Here is a 15,852-nt window from a genome sequence, read left to right as displayed (position 1 = left end):
GTAATAGACAGTGAGGATATAGTACTGAGTCAATCAGAACCACCTCTGTGGTTAGCGAAACCACTTCTATGATTATGAGACAAAATCTTGAGAATTATGACTATACCTTATAAGTAGATCAACTTAGAGTTAAATGTAACCCTTGGTAACCAAAAAATTAGAGACAATTTATTTTAATTTCTCAGTTACATTCCAGCTTCCCAGCAGTCCATCTGGGTGGATAAAGGCCAATGTTGGACAAACTGGTTTCTATCGAGTCAATTACGATGAAGAAAACTGGAAACGACTAAGCCAGCAGTTGTTGAATGGCCACAAGGTATTAACAACCAATCGTGTCTCCAGTAACTCTGCGTGAGCTATAAGGACCAAGAACCGCCGGTTCCTGTATTTAGCAAGTTAAGACTTTTGTTGGCCATTGAGGACAATTGCAAATTAAACGAAGTACCGGAAGTTAAGCGTTTCCCTTTTGCTGCAAGCTGATACTGTTACATCCACAATGACATGCCGGAAGACACCAATACAAGAGGTATTCAGTCTTTTGCCGGAAGCAAAATCAAGCCAGCAAGGGGAACATTTAACTTCCGATTACCATCCATGCTCGCGAACTTTTCAGCAGGTTTTAAATTCTTTGATTTAAAGTCACTCTCGGCTCTTATCTTGATAACTAACTCTTGCTATTCTTACAACAGGTGCTTAGTGCATTGGACAGGAGTGGTCTTGTAGACGATGCATTGAGCTTAGCAAGGTATTTTAAGATAAAACAGTAGCTCCTATTAAAGATTATCCTCCCATAATTTCTATTATTTTCACTTATCTAAGGTCGGCTGTATTTTCCTTACGTGGTAAATCTTGAAAATCGTTTAAGGAAGGCGAACATTGCATACTCGAAACAAAAAAAAAAAGAAGAAGAAAGAAAGAAAAAAAAAAACAAAGTAGAAAAACTATTAAGGTATTTACTTAGCTGATAAAATATATCCATCAAACAGCATCAAAACCAGTTTAACGGATAATTTATCATAATTTTCGCAGATTTTAAGGCTTGCAAACATAAGAGAGTATTTGCTTGGGATCATGGTGATCGCGTATGATGGGATAACACTCTACTTACAATGGAGCTGTCGGTGGTACTGCTTCTTGTCGTTTCACGCTTTACAAACTGGGTAATCTACAGCATTTGGGAGAAATTAGACATATGCTTATGTTTGCCCCAATTTTTTCAGGGCCGGTTTCCTTGATTATCAGGTCGCTTTGGATATGACGGAATATATAAAGCATGAACGCGAATATGTTCCGTGGGCAGTTACTCTCCGTTCACTTTCTTACATTGGAACAATGCTTAGCTCAAGGATGTCCTACACGTGTTACCAGGTAAACAACCAGAGAAATAAGTTCAGTTTTTGAGACAAATTTAAACGATCCTCGAGAGTATCCAAACCCATTCTTTCAAATTGCAGAAAGGTTGTCGAATTTCTGGACAAGCCGCCATAAAGATGAAATTGTCGCTGAAATCTCATAAATCCCAACAGCAACAAGACTTTATTGCCCAGATTAAAACGTTATTAATACATTTAGTTTATTTTGAAATGTTAAGGGCTTAAGGAAATGTTAAGGGCTGAGGAAATCAGGTTCACAATCCTGCTATTGTGTTGTTCCTGGATATCGATCAACAAATGAACAATAATCTTCCTGGAAACTTCAGTTTTAGAGTGCACTATTCGTGTTTTAATGCCTGATGCTGTTACATTGGCTTTTGCTTTGCTACAAAAAGTTTTTCCTAACGCCTGTCTCCTGACTGTTCAGGGGAAACATTTCAGTGCAAGGAATCGCATAGTGATCGGCAAATGGAGTACAGACTTGGGGTTTGTAAGTGACTAAAATATGTCATTTTACTGATCGGTTTCTTTTGCCTTGCTTGTTTACCTCAACAAGCAATTTATTGTAGAAAAGATGAAATCAGTGGAAGCAATATTAGGATGGGAAGACAAAGGAGAAATGGTGGACAAGTAGGAACTATCAAACTCATCCTTTATAGAATTTTAACGTCTTATTCATCCGTACAGTGAACAGGTTATAGTGCAACAAAATAACCTTTTTGTTAATTTTGTTTCTTCTTGGCCTACGTATACTAAAAAATGCATTTACAAAAGAAAACCCAAAAAAATTTGAGGTTTGGTGATATCGAATTATAAATATTCTTTGCCTCCGCCCTGTCGATAGCCTCCCTCACAGTCATTTCTACGGGAGTCTTTCCACGGTCGTGTAGGCAAAAAAATAGACCCTTCTCCAAAATGGCGGCCGAAAATTCAAATAAGTTAAAATTACAAACGTGTACCAGCACTAAAAAGAGCACTTTTACTTTAGAGACCCTGCAAAGTTTCAGCATATCAGGTGTAATATCAGCTGAGAAAATTTAAGTTGTAAAATGAAAAATTTACAGACGTTTGTATGACTGGGGGTATGACGTATACCCCCAGTCATACAAACGTACTCTGTAAATTTGTCAAATTTCATCTTACATTTCCCAAGCTGATAAAACACCTGATATCCTGAAACGTTGCAAGATTACTAATTAAAGTAAAGGTGCTTTTTCCAGTGCTGGTATCAGTTTTTCATTAAGTTCAATTTTAACTCATTCAAATCTGTTGCCGCCATTTTGGAGAAGGTCTATTCAGACAGCTTTAATGTTTTTACAAGTTACAAAAGACCCGCTCAATTACATTCGTGCTACGCGCTGTAACAAGGTGAAGCCACATTAACAATTATTTTTCAAATACGTTTTTCTTCCAGGTTTCTACGCGAACTGACACTTTCTACGCTCGCTTTTCACGATGATGAGGAAACTGTAAACAGGTCTAGGGAATTGTTCAAAGACTAGATGAAAGGAAATGGGTGAGACTAAAATATATAAATATTTAATAATTGAATAATAAGTACAATTTCTTTTTGTTTTCAAGCTAAAGCTTGGCAACCTGCTCACTCAAGATTTTCCTTGATTTTGATTGATTAGCATGGGCTGTGTAGTTAAATTTCATTGGCTAGTAATATTTGCTGTGGTATATTCAGTGATAGCTGTTTAAACGTCCGATTTGAGCTGTACGATTACAAGCAGCTTGTAAGCAATAAATAAGGGCTGTTACGAACCAGTCAGATTGGAGCATTTTGTTATAAAATAATAAACCCTCAATTTACCCACCTAATTTACGGATGCATGGTGCCTACTTTTGTGGCTACTAAATCTCTGGAGTGACCTCATGCTTATGAGCTGAAAATTTGGATCCCTTTTGGTCTGACCTCTCGCAAGCGACCACCAAGGTTTGACATTTGGGGTGGAGGTTTGACTGTACTCGGGTTTCCTATAGGTGGTGCCTTGATCCTCTCTTGGTGGTGCCTACTATAACAGGGATATTTTTGCGCGGTTTAAAACTATGCGGAGAAAGCAGAACTCAGCTAGTGCTCTTGGTATCCAAAAAGAAAATTGGGGGTAACTATGCATTTTTCAGTGATAAAAAAGCTTCATTTTGGAAAAAAAAAACGCCATACATTGCTTTGTGTTTTACGGCTTTTTAGGATAATTGTTGCTTAATTATCTCTAAAAAATGTGTGGTTACCCCCAATTTTCGTTTTGGATTTCAGAAGCTCTTACTAAGATCTGCTTTCCCCGCATAGTCATAAACCACGCAAAAATACTACGGTATTAGTAGGCACCGTCCTTAATTGACCCCAACTGATTTGGGGGTTAAGCAGATCTTTTGAATTTACCGTGTTTTATTTATGTTTCTTGTTAGGACTCATTCTATCTCACCTCACCTTCGCAAAATTGTTTACTTCGCTGCTGTTAAATACGGAGGCGAAGTGGAGTGGGAATTTTTGTGGAGAAAATACGAAGGCTGTAAAAACGCGGCCGAAAGAGAGAAAATAATCTTCGCTTTGGGCGCTACAAGGAATAAAGACGCATTAATCAGGTGGGGATTTTTATTAACTTCAAAAAAGCTTCATTTAGAACTCCATATTGTGTCTCTCAACCCTTGGGCATAACGGAATTCTACTGGAGGGATTATTGAATCCAATCTTAGAGCCTCTTTATATGAGCCGGGTCGACTGGGCTGGCTCGGTTTCCGAGATCTCGCCTGCCCACTCTTTTCTTTACAAAAATTTCGATGTGTTCATATGAGAAGGCGGGCTGGCCCCGTTACAGAGATCTCGGTAACCTAGCTGGAAATTTTTCCCCTTATGAACACTCCAGCCCGGATACCGGGACTTTCCGGGACGAAACATAATTTTTCGCTGGCAAGTCGGAACGCGTTTTCACGAGTACTAATTTATGGAGCCTTTTAAACATTTTTCATTTCGGTAGCCGGGATTAAATTTTCCATATGAACCGAAGACAAAATTCGTCCCGCCTACCGGGCCAGCCCGGTGAAGAGGCCCTCACATGTCTAAGGTAGTGTGCTCTATAAGATTTAAGGTAAAGATGATTTCATTGTCTTCGACTGCCATTTTGAAAGAGGTTAACAAACCTGTGGTTTATCAAATGACTTGATAAGGTAAATTAATGTGTTACTGTGCATTTGTTTCAACAGCGCGCAACAATAAAATTAGAAAAGAAATTAAAGCCTGCCAAAAAAAATAAGGACAGCAAAGGGGTATCTAAAAACGAAATTGTGAGATATCGCTTAAGCACATCAAAGGCATACCTCAAATTTGCCTAGCATATGTTTTTCTCACTCGCATTCTTGCAGGAGATAAAAAAAAACCTTTACTGAAACTATTTAACGACAAATTCTCTCGCAAAAGTGTCTCGCGCTTTGTTTGAACTACGTACTTTCGAAATGACAGCCTCGACCGTGAGAAGTTTTCCTTCGTAAAAAATGTTCTAATATGTCATGTTAGTGAATCTATAGAGTTGCTGCTTCATCACGATCAGGGTAACTGAAAGTCGTCTATATTAAAATAAGCATCATCCCTTTGAAGTGGCATATAAATCCCTTCGAGGATTTGGGCCTATTTATAGGAAAAGAAATGATTTTCTTCTTGTTCCTAAGGTTGTTGAAAAACTCCCTAGACAAAAGAAAGATTCGTTCACAAGACATGATCCAGATTATCGCCACAGTGGCTGGAAACCCCGAGTGGCGCCGCCTGACCTGGAAATTTTTTGTAAAAAATTTAAATTGCATAGAAAGAAGGTAAGGAAAACTTAAGACAAAGATGAACGTACGTGTCACTGTGATTGGAGGGCGGGGAGGGGGTGCTGAGGCGGGGCATGGCGTTACTAGCTCAGCGTGAAGTAAGAGGAGGGTCAGTTGTATTCCAAAATTTGGTTTTAGATACGGTAGTCAATGAACGTTTTCATGTTGGCTTTGGCACTTAACCCTTATTTTGTTATTTTGTTTGTTATTCTCTAAAAAAATGTCCTCGCTTGCTGAAACTGTTGGGAAAATAATATGCGCCCGACCTCGAATGAATAAATCGAATAAATACGGTAGTTTGATTTTAGATTTACGAATTCTTTTAATGTTTAGGGGGCCACAATTAGTAGAGGAGAATTCTCTTCTCAGCTACACAACACCGATACGTTAATAAATTTATTCATTCAAAACTAAAACAGCATTCTCGATAGATTCCTTCTTATTCATTTTGTCTTGATGCTTGAAAAATTGTATCTAACAGTTCATGGCTTCATATCGTTTGTCTTGCTTTCTTCTTCAGGCTCGGTAAAGAATCAAGGGCAGTTATGTTTTTGCTAGAGAAGACGACAGAGAACCTACACACGCCAAAAGACTTCAAAGAGGTACAGCGGAATAATCAGTTTATAGGTATTAACAAGACTGAATGCTGCTAGCGTAGTAAAAAACCCAGGCCGTTTAAAGGTTGAATAGGGCCCTATGCTGCTAATGGTCGCATGATACAAAATCCACCTTGCTGGAGAGCAAGCTACACGCTGGAACATCAAAAACAGAGAAAATTGAAGTTTGAGAGGATGAAGTCGTTTTGGATGTCCCAGTATGCAGCTTGCTCTCCAGCATAGCGGATTCTGTACCATGTGACCGGTAGCTGCAAAAGGCCTATTAAAATTTGTTAACCACGCAGTTGGTAAAAAAAAAATTGAATATGTAATTTAATTATACAAGTCATCTCTAATATCTTTTTTCAAGAGATTAAAGAATGTTTCCGTTACTGATTTTTTTTCTTTTTTTGACAAATATCTTCAAATTTAGCCTGTCAGCGAGTTCTTTGTAAGGAAATCGTTATCTAAGAAAATTTTTGGCTTGAATGCGTAGATAACTTTGCCTACCATGGTCTCTCTCTGCCGAGGTACAAAAATACGTGCCAACGAAACTTATCAATGGAAACCTCAAAAAAATCCTGGGGGCAACTATGTGATGAAAATCAAGTAATACCTCGAATTATTTCAAACTGGAAATCGCCAGTGTCATCTACCCTTCGAGTCTTAAAGTATGTTTGAGGACTAACTTCCAACGGTTTGATTGCTTACATTTTCACGCCTTTTTATATCTTATTAAAACTCAAATGAATGGCAGGTCAAGGATTTCATCCAGAAACACCCCGGCATGCTCCAGCTTCAATCTAACAAGAAAATACTGGACACGATTCAGACCAATACCGCACGAGTCAAGCAAGTTGAACAGTGGTTCGAGAATCGCCATTGAACGTAAAAAAAAAAACCCACAGCATTACCCGTTGGAACAATTAACAACTGCAGGGGCACTTCTCCGTTATCAATTCTAGCTCGGGCATGGAAAAGCCCCATTAAAGAACACCATCATTAAAGGGACACCTGCAAAGAGTAGAAAATGATCCTGCAAACGATCCACACGTGGCTTTCTACACACATTTTTAAAGGATCACAGAGAGTACGCTCCTCCGGCTTTGTTCATCTTCACATAGTTACTTTAGCGGAATGTAAAATTGTAAAGCGGAGCAAACTCTATTTTGTTCGAGTCTCTTGTTCACTTGCCAGTAATTTAAGGCCTAAAGTTTGATGTAAGATCTTAATGTAACTTAAAATTTCAGCTCAGTAAACTGTCACTAAGAGTTGAAGTTTAAGGATTTTGAAATATATCTTTCACGCTAATATTATGAGGCGAAGTCCTCGATTGAGCAGGCAATGAAACTATTATGCCTGGTTGTGTATGCGGTCTTATTAGAAAAAGCAACTCCACCTCAGCCAGCGAGTCCATCCGGGGTCCGTCTTCTCATCGATCTGCTGCATAAAATTCTATTATGTTATTTAGGAAACCTCTCGGGGCATTCTTAAATTAATTAGTAAGAAGCAAAATATGGTGTTGTCCAGAAAATTCTGGGAAAGTATACGTATAAAACTCCCCATAAATACAGAGTTTAGAGAAAACTAGCAAATTGTATTTCAACCATGAAAGTGTTATATGTTATATATCGAAAACAAGGTGGCCACAAAAATTTGGGTTAACACATTATAATTTGAAAGCCAAAACTTTCTTTTTTCTCTCTACGTTGTACGCTATAGAGAGAAGATTACTCAGTCACAACTATGTGATTATAAAATGTTTGCTGCAAATTTCTTCGACGCATTCCACTAAGCTAAATCAAACTTTAAAGTATATAATCGACTCCTCCGAACGATATTGTTGCCTTGCACAATTTCAGTTCTTCCGTTAGATACAATGAAGCTTTTGTTTGTTAACGCACATTATAAGAGCTGGAATATGATGTCAGTTAATTTCAAACTGTTAAACGATTTTACTGAATCATAGAATTACTGCATTGAAAATGAAGTTCGTGTCGCTTCCCTGTCAATAAAAGCGGAATTTAAAGAAAACACTCATCGATGCGTAAATTCTATTAGAACAAAAAACAAAACGACCCAAGAGTTTTGTCAGTTTATAATGAGTTTGACTCTGCGACAAGCATGAAAATCACTGTATATTTGTCCTAGCTCATGGCTTAATTACCACTTTAATTAGTTTGACCTTTTCCACTGCAAGAACATTTAAAACTAAGACTTGTCAGTTAGGGGGCGTGTTCCAAACTTTTCAACCTCCAGAAATAATTATTCACTGCATTATTAACTTTAATTGTCTATCTGATATATAATCCATCAAACAACAAGAGTAAAAAGCCGAAGTTTGGCTTCCAGCCATCACAGGATAACCAGCATGAAGTGATTGGGAGAATTACTACTCCCACTGGATGGGATCGATTCTAGTCCATCACAGGATACCCAGTAGGAGTATTATGAAAATGAATTAGGACCGTTAGAATTTTACTGTGGAAAAAAACATTTAATCCTCTTACTAGCAAGAGTAAGCAGTTTTATCGCTTTTTGTCTATGAAAGTTAAACCTTCGAGGGAATTTATAAAACAGAAAGAGGATTTTGACCTGGACGATTCAACTCAGTGCTGCTAATGCTTTTCGTAACATTAAACCGTATTCATCTGAAACTTTTATTAAAAGTTTTCAGTTTGAATTATTTGCTGATATTACTCTTACTAATCATCGTCTTGCTAAAATAGGTTATGTCCCGAATAATCTTACCTTTCATCAGTGAGGAAGGACCAGAAACGGTTCATCACCTATTCTATGAATGTTCTTTCTCCTATCGTTTTTGGAAACAGTTTAAAAATTTCTGGTTTATGCTCTCAGGAAAGTATGTAGAATTCACCTTGAAAGATGTTTTTGTCGGTAGACAAGTTGGAGAATCTGACCAATTATTAAACTATCTGTTTATTCTTGCTAAACTTCATATTTGGAATTGTCGTAAACGTAGAGTACCCCCAAATTTGGAAATTTTTAAAGCAATGCTAGATGTGAAATACAGAACGGAAATGTATCTTGCCTCTAAGAATAATAAGGTAAAACAATTTCAGGCTAAATGACAATTTTTTATCAATGTTAGAGATATTCGATATAATTAATTAATTAGTTTTAAGCAATGGAGGTGTTATTGGTGACCTGTTATTAATTGCAGTGTACTTATCGCTATAAATGGAAACAAAATGTGGGGAAAAAAAGGTTATGTATTATTTATATACAGTTAATTAAATCTCTTTGAGCAGCCAAAAAAAAAGGAGTTTTACTACTCTCCATGGACTGGGGGGTTTATTTAAGGACGGTGCCTACTTTTGTTACTGCGCATACGTTTTGCGCATCTCGAGATACTCGGGTTTTCAATGTGTGATGCGTACTAATTCAGCGATATTTTTCCACGGTTTAAAACTATCCAGAGAAAGCAGAACTTAGCAAGTGCCCTTGGTATCCAAGAAGGAAATTGGGGGTAACCGTGCATTTTTCAGGAATAATAAAGCTTCAATTTGGATAAAAACGCCATACATTGCTTTGTATTTCACTGATTTTTAGAATAATTGACGCTTAATTATCTCCAAAAAATGCGTGGTTATCCCCAATTTTCTTTTTGGATTTCAATAGCCCTTGCTGAGATCTGCTTTCCCTTCACAGTCATAACTACACAAAAATACATCCATATTAGTAGGCACCGTCCTTAATTCACCCCGTTTAATTCCCCAGGGAATAGAAAAACTGAAACGCTAGTTAAGTTGCTTTTGGTTGAGGAGCGAGGGAACGCTTGATTTTCCTTGACAAGGTTTCAATTTTATGCAAAATAATGACTAAAAAGCATGATATCCTGCAAGAATTGGTTTATCATCCTAAATTTCGATTCCAACCCGTTTGGACATGAAATTAAACTCACACGATTTCACATTTCTGTGTTGGATGAGACACATAAGAAATCCATATGTTTCGAGCGATTTAAATTCGGTTTCTACAATTTTAAGAGATAACCAACGCACTCAACGCCACACCAGAATGAAACTGAAACAAAGTTTAATGGCAGTTATCTTCCACTCGTTACATTTGTCGTTATTGAGAACTACACCTATTCTAGTCAATCATAGTTTAGTTTTTCCTAATCAAAGCTCACAAAACTTGTTGAAACAGGCTAAAAACTTGTTTCCAGGTCACTTTTTTGCCTTTTTGATGCTTTTCACGGAAGCAGTCAAGCCCATGTCCGCTGGAGAGTTGTAGGACTGACCTTGATTCAAAACCGCTGGCGGCCCCTCGCTATAGTTAATGGCTGTATATGCTTGCCAGTCTCCAGCGGCATTGCCGACTTGGATAGAATTGACACCTTTTGGGAACTCATTTGTCAGGTTGGGCATATCCCCTGTGATAACCTAAATAGTTTGAAAATATGTGATTAGATCGTAATTATCAATATCAGCATGTTGCAGATCATGTGTTTTGGGTATCTTTAAAATTATCTTATCTAGCTGAGTTGAGCTGGAAGATAAACTGAATGACAATAAAACCAATAAAGAATTATGCCTTCGATTTCTTCGAATTTTATAAAGAGCTCGATATAAATTCAGTGTGATGTTTCGGCTTTACCTCCGGCTTCCCACCTTGGTTTGCGTCTGGATAAAGTGTTACCGCTTTGCTATTAGACATGATCTAAAATGAAAAGAAAATGTATTGTTAAAAACAGGTTGATTTTATGGCTCGAAAATCGTCAGTTTCACTCTCATCAAAAGCCAAACTCACAATTATTCAGCAGACTACAAATTTGTACTAGCTAGTGTCAAGAAAGGCGCTTGAAATACTTTATGAAAACTTTACCTTGTGAGGTTGTTGAAGCTTCAGTTGGATCAGTGCTGAGATGTATCTGAAATAAAGATCCAGAAGATCCGTAAAGATGTGTTAGGTGGAAGCCTTTTTATTGCTTTGGGAACAATGCACCCACACATGTAATGAATGTGGTCGTTTCCTGCTACCAAATATGGTCACAAAAACTAGAGCCAAAATTTTAACCATCAATCATATCTGTCAAGTCCATTGAGGGAGAAACTAATAAACAATTTACTGCATTGGCTAAGGCTTGACCTCCTTAACCTCAATCACATGCAATGGAACTCATGACTACTCACGCCTACACAATAACAGTCACCTGAGATCAGCCAAATAAGCTTCTTTCTTTAAACAAGCTCCGCCCAAGCTTGCCAAGAAAACATGTTTATTTTTGGATGAAGGAAATTTCTTGTGGTCGGCTAACTGTCAAAGGCTAACTGCCAAACGAAGCAATTTTCTTTCTTTAAACAAGCTCCGCCCAAGCTTCAGTGTCAAGAAAACACGTTTATTTTTGGATAAAGGAAAATTCTTTTGGTCGGCCGCTAACTGTCGAAGGTATGTCCAAATGAACCAATTTTCTCGAATATCATGACAAAACACTTATGAATTTGTTCAAATCCATTAGACAAGAATTCGATGAATTTTATTGACATTAAAAGAGAATAAAACTCGGTAAATACACGGCTGACGTAAGATAATATAAAGAATCTTAAAAATTGCATGCACAATGACTTTTGTTACTGCATCCAACGCCTATTAAAATCCTGCAAAAATGTCGTTTCTGCTGAACCACAGGCATTCATCCTACATTAAATAAATTCTTAATGGAGAACGAAGGACATTGCGAAACTCTATTTTCAAATTAAGAGCTATCTGGTATAACCTATTCTCTACAACTCCTATCTTGGATGCAACTCATACACAGATTTAAGGAAGCGCCTATTCGTAAAGGCGCAGTACAGACAAAGTGTTCCTACAAGTAACATGCTTATATAACGAACACTGTTCAATAAAGATTCTTCCATCAGAGTTTTCACGTAGACTTTTCTGTACCGTCAGCTTAAAATTTGCTTTTGAAAACAATTTTGGCCAGCAAGATGAAAACCTCAATTAACTTTTAATCGCGGGGATTAACGTTAATCGGCTTCCGAACAACCGGCCGGGCCCTGATCGGCAAATGATATCGAACCCAAGGCTTTAATTTGACACTATTTTGGGACAATTTTAATTGTAATATGCTGATATAACGAACACTGTTTGCACTTTACTCCCCTGGGCCCAGTTATTCAAAGCTCAATAAGCTTATCAATAAAGATTCTTCCATCAGAGTTTTGAGGTAGACTTTTCTTTACCGTCAGCTTAAAATTTGCTTTTGAAAACAATTTTAGCGAGCAAGATGAAAACCTCGGTTAACTTTTAATCATGGATTAACGTTAATCGGCTTCCGAACAACCGGCCGGACCCTGATCGGCAAATGATATCGAACCCAAGGCTTTGATACTGTTTTGGGACAATTTTATTTGTTTTCAAAGGCCCGGTTCAATTGCCGCACTTTACATGAGCCGAATAGAATTCAATGAATTAAGTTCACGTGAAATACGGCGTCTGAATCAATTCAGAACTGCCGATCTAATTCGGATTGTCTCAGCTATTTTTCCCGCCTGGCTCAGCTGGGAATAACGACTGTTGACCGGCTTTGATTCAGACGCCGTACTTCACATGAGCCGAATCAAATGCATAAATTATTACAAATACACAATTTTCTTCAGTCATAATATGCTTCAGTGTATTAATTTCGGCTGAGTTAAGTCTGAATCAATTCAGCTCGGATTAATAATTTGGGTTGGTCTTAATTCGAATTCGATTCGGCTCATGTGAAGTACGGCGTCTGAACCGTACCTAGAGATAACTTGATCTAACTTGTTATGACCAAGCTTACCAATGCATATCAAAATAGAACTTCAAAGCAGTAAATCGATTCGAGCGAAGAAAAAATTCTGCTTTAGATAGTGATGTAAAAAACGTTGTTTTCAGGTTGCCTTGTACATGGAACTTCGTATAGACAACAGCGATCTAAGCGATTGTCCTTCATCTATTTGAGCGAAATTCGTAGCTCAATATAGCGATATAGCAAAAGAGAGTCTAGTCATTCAGCCCTCTTTGTACCCTGTGAGTTCGCTCATATACGTGATAAAAAGAATAAAACGAAAAACAGCCCTTCCAATTCTATACAATACGCATACTGTACTCTCTCATCGCTCTGCAGCCTTTTTAGAAACTAGCCCGGCTCTTATCTAGAAGTACTGGAGTTTGTTTACCCACACCTACAGAATAGAAGTGTATTTTGGAGTGGTACGTGATATAGGAGTCACATGAGATCAGCCAGATAAGCTTCTTTCTTTAAACAAGCTCCGCTCAAGCTTGCCAAGAAAACACGTTTATTTTTGGATAAAGGAAAATTCTTGTGGTCGGCTAACTGTCAAAGGTGTGGCCAAATGAAGCAATTTTCTCTAATATCAAAACAAAACACTTATGAATTTGTTCAAATCCATTAGACAAGAATTCGATGCATTTTATTTTCCACAGAATTGGAAATCAACTTAAACGAGAATAAAACTCGATATATACACGGCTAACGTAAGATAATGTAAAGAATCTTAAAAATTGCATGCACAGTGATTCATATTGTTACTGCATCCAACGCCTATTAAAATCCTGTAAAATGTCGTTTCCGTTAAACTATCACAGGCATTCATCCTACATTAAATAAATCCTTATTGGAGAACGAAGGACATTGCGAAACGCTGTCTTCAAATTAAGAACTATCTGATATAACCTATATACTACAACTCCTATCTTAAATGCAACTCATACCCAGATTTAAGGAATTGAAGCGCTCACATGAGCCGAATAGAATTAAATAAATTAATAAGTTCATGTGAAGTACGGCGTCTGAATCAATTCAGAACTGCCGATCTAATTCGGATTGGCTCAGCTGTTTTTCCTGCCTGGCTCAGCTGGGAATAACGACTGTTGACCGGCTTTGATTCAGACGCCGTACTTCACATGAGCCGAATCACTAGGCAAATGCATAAATTATTACAAATATACAATTTTCTTCAGTCATAATATGCTTCAGTGTGTTAATTTCGGCTGAACTAAGTCTGAATCAATTCAGCTCGGATTAATAATTTGGGTTGGTCTAAATTCGAATTCGATTCGGCTCATGTGAAGTACGGCGTCTGAACCGTACCTAGAGATAACTTGATCTAAATTGTTACGACCAAGCTAACCAATGCATATCAAAATAGAACTTCAAAGCGGAAAATCGATTCAAGCGACGAGAAAATTTTGCTTCAGAAAGTGATGCAAAAAAACGTTATTTTCAGGTTACCTTGTACAGAGAACTTCGTATAGACAACAGCGATTGTCCTTCATCTATTTGAACGAACTCGTAGCTCATGATCAATACAACGATGTAGCAAAAGAGAGTCTAGTCATTCAACCCTCTTTGTACCCTGTGAGTTCGCTCATAAACGTGAAATACTGAAAGATAAAACGAAACACAGCCCTTCCAATTTTGCACAATACGCATACTGTATTCTCCCATCGCTCCACAGTCGCTTTAGACACTAGCCCGGTTCTTATCTAGAAGTACTGAAGTTTGTTTGCACAAAATTTGAATTAATATCTGCCTGAATGGGTGACGGAAAGGAAAACTATTAAACTGTGTCGCCGACTGACACTCACCTCCCCATGATAACGCTGATCTAGCGTTATCACACCAAACCTGTTCAGTTATGTCTTCGGAAATACCATACGGTAAGAAATCCGGCGATGCTATTACTGAGCTTCGAATCAGATAAGACTTCAGTACAAAAAGGAAAGATCTGGAGAAAAGAAAAATGCAGATTCGGAAACGTCAGCACTCGAATCTCTTTCCGGTGGCCAATTTACCTTTGGTTATCAACTCTGCTCACCAAATATTCGTCTATTTTTCAAATCTAGGGACACCTGAACACAACGACAAAAACTTGATGCTCCGATTCCATATATCAGACAATCTAACTATATATTAGAACTCAGAAATAAGAGCTACATTTACTCTGTTTCTTGACTTATTTTCACCAAGTATATTTTTATGTTACGAGTTTTGAAAACGATATTTAAATTGTAAAAAGCTGAAAGCGAAGTTAGAACGCAATTGGTAAACTGACAATCATTTATTTCGTTGTGTTTGCTGAATTAATGATTCACCTTGTAAACTAACAACATGACACCCAATATGCATATGAGGTAAATGCTTTATCTGGTGTTCAACTTGGTACAAATCACACCACAGCACACTACACCAGTACGGTGTATAACGACGGCAAATATCACAAAGTTTCATTGATCATTATACGACAGCTTCAGCGGAAACATCAGTATTATTCCCAGAGAATCTTTTCATGCTTTTAACAGGGCTTCCCAGGCCCATGGCATCTAAACTTGTGTAGTGCCGACCGGGATATAAAGCTACCCTCACCCCTTGATAACGGACTTGAGTAAACACCTGCCATTTCATGGCCGTTTGTTCCACAATAATCGACTTTGCTCCATTGGGGAAATCACTCGTTAGGTTCTCTGAGTCTGGAGAATCTTTATTAAGTTCCTGTAATAAAATCAAGTATTATGTTAATGTAGGAAAACAACGATACCAGACGAGATGTATCTTTCTGGAAGATTGCTGTTAACAATTCCAAAAAGTTGGATTTTTATAAAACTTTAAAGGAGGAATACTCTCTTTCTAACCATCGGGATCTTACAAGAAAAGCAAATGAGGGAGAGCATAAGCTAGAAAACTAATAATTAAACTCGGCAGATTTTAACCAACTATCTGGATCAACAACGAACTGGATCATTCAGTGCATAAAACGTGAATCTAGAGAGGAAACCTAACTATTTACAAGCCTCACCGGGTTTATTTTAGGTTCCTCGCCATTTTCGATCTCCCTTTTTCGGTTTTCTTTGAAAATTTGTTTTTCATAAATCTGTATTGTAAACTGTATCAGGTCAAGTATGGCAAAGTAAAGTGGAATGGAAAAAAATATATAAAAATAAAAATTGCTTCTTACCCTATAAATATATTCTGCAAAATTAAGTTGTACCCTTTATCAATACTCAGTATGCTTTTACGTCGGACGTGCAAACAGAGGTACTTGTTGCTA

General features: G+C 37.6%; 1 protein-coding gene across 1 annotated transcript; it reads left to right on the top strand.

Annotated features, from left to right (window-relative positions):
* Positions 1–687: 687 nt before the first annotated feature.
* Positions 688–6,668, top strand: LOC146462965 (thyrotropin-releasing hormone-degrading ectoenzyme-like). Its single transcript, XM_085084986.1, has 8 exons — positions 688–745; positions 1,221–1,368; positions 1,930–2,003; positions 2,788–2,889; positions 3,786–3,962; positions 5,043–5,183; positions 5,707–5,788; positions 6,540–6,668. Exons 4-8 carry the CDS (start codon positions 2,876–2,878, stop codon positions 6,666–6,668), a joined length of 543 nt encoding a protein of 180 aa, XP_084941112.1. The 5' UTR covers positions 688–745; positions 1,221–1,368; positions 1,930–2,003; positions 2,788–2,875.
* Positions 6,669–15,852: the final 9,184 nt, after the last annotated feature.

This window comes from Pavona decussata, unplaced genomic scaffold (assembly GCF_977016875.1).
Source record: "Pavona decussata unplaced genomic scaffold, jaPavDecu1.1 SCAFFOLD_182, whole genome shotgun sequence".
NCBI classification, from domain to species: domain Eukaryota; kingdom Metazoa; phylum Cnidaria; class Anthozoa; order Scleractinia; family Agariciidae; genus Pavona; species Pavona decussata.
The sequence above is the reverse complement of the archived record's forward strand: the minus strand, read 5'-3'. Positions and strand labels throughout refer to the sequence as shown.

What these genes read in the sequence shown, in the direction of transcription:
- LOC146462965 (XM_085084986.1), top strand. An exon ending in TTAAATTGCATAGAAAGAAG is followed by an intron (nt 5,184 to 5,706) that starts GTAAGGAAAACT and finishes TTTCTTCTTCAG; the next exon opens with GCTCGGTAAAGAATCAAGGG. An exon ending in CGCCAAAAGACTTCAAAGAG is followed by an intron (nt 5,789 to 6,539) that starts GTACAGCGGAAT and finishes AATGAATGGCAG; the next exon opens with GTCAAGGATTTCATCCAGAA.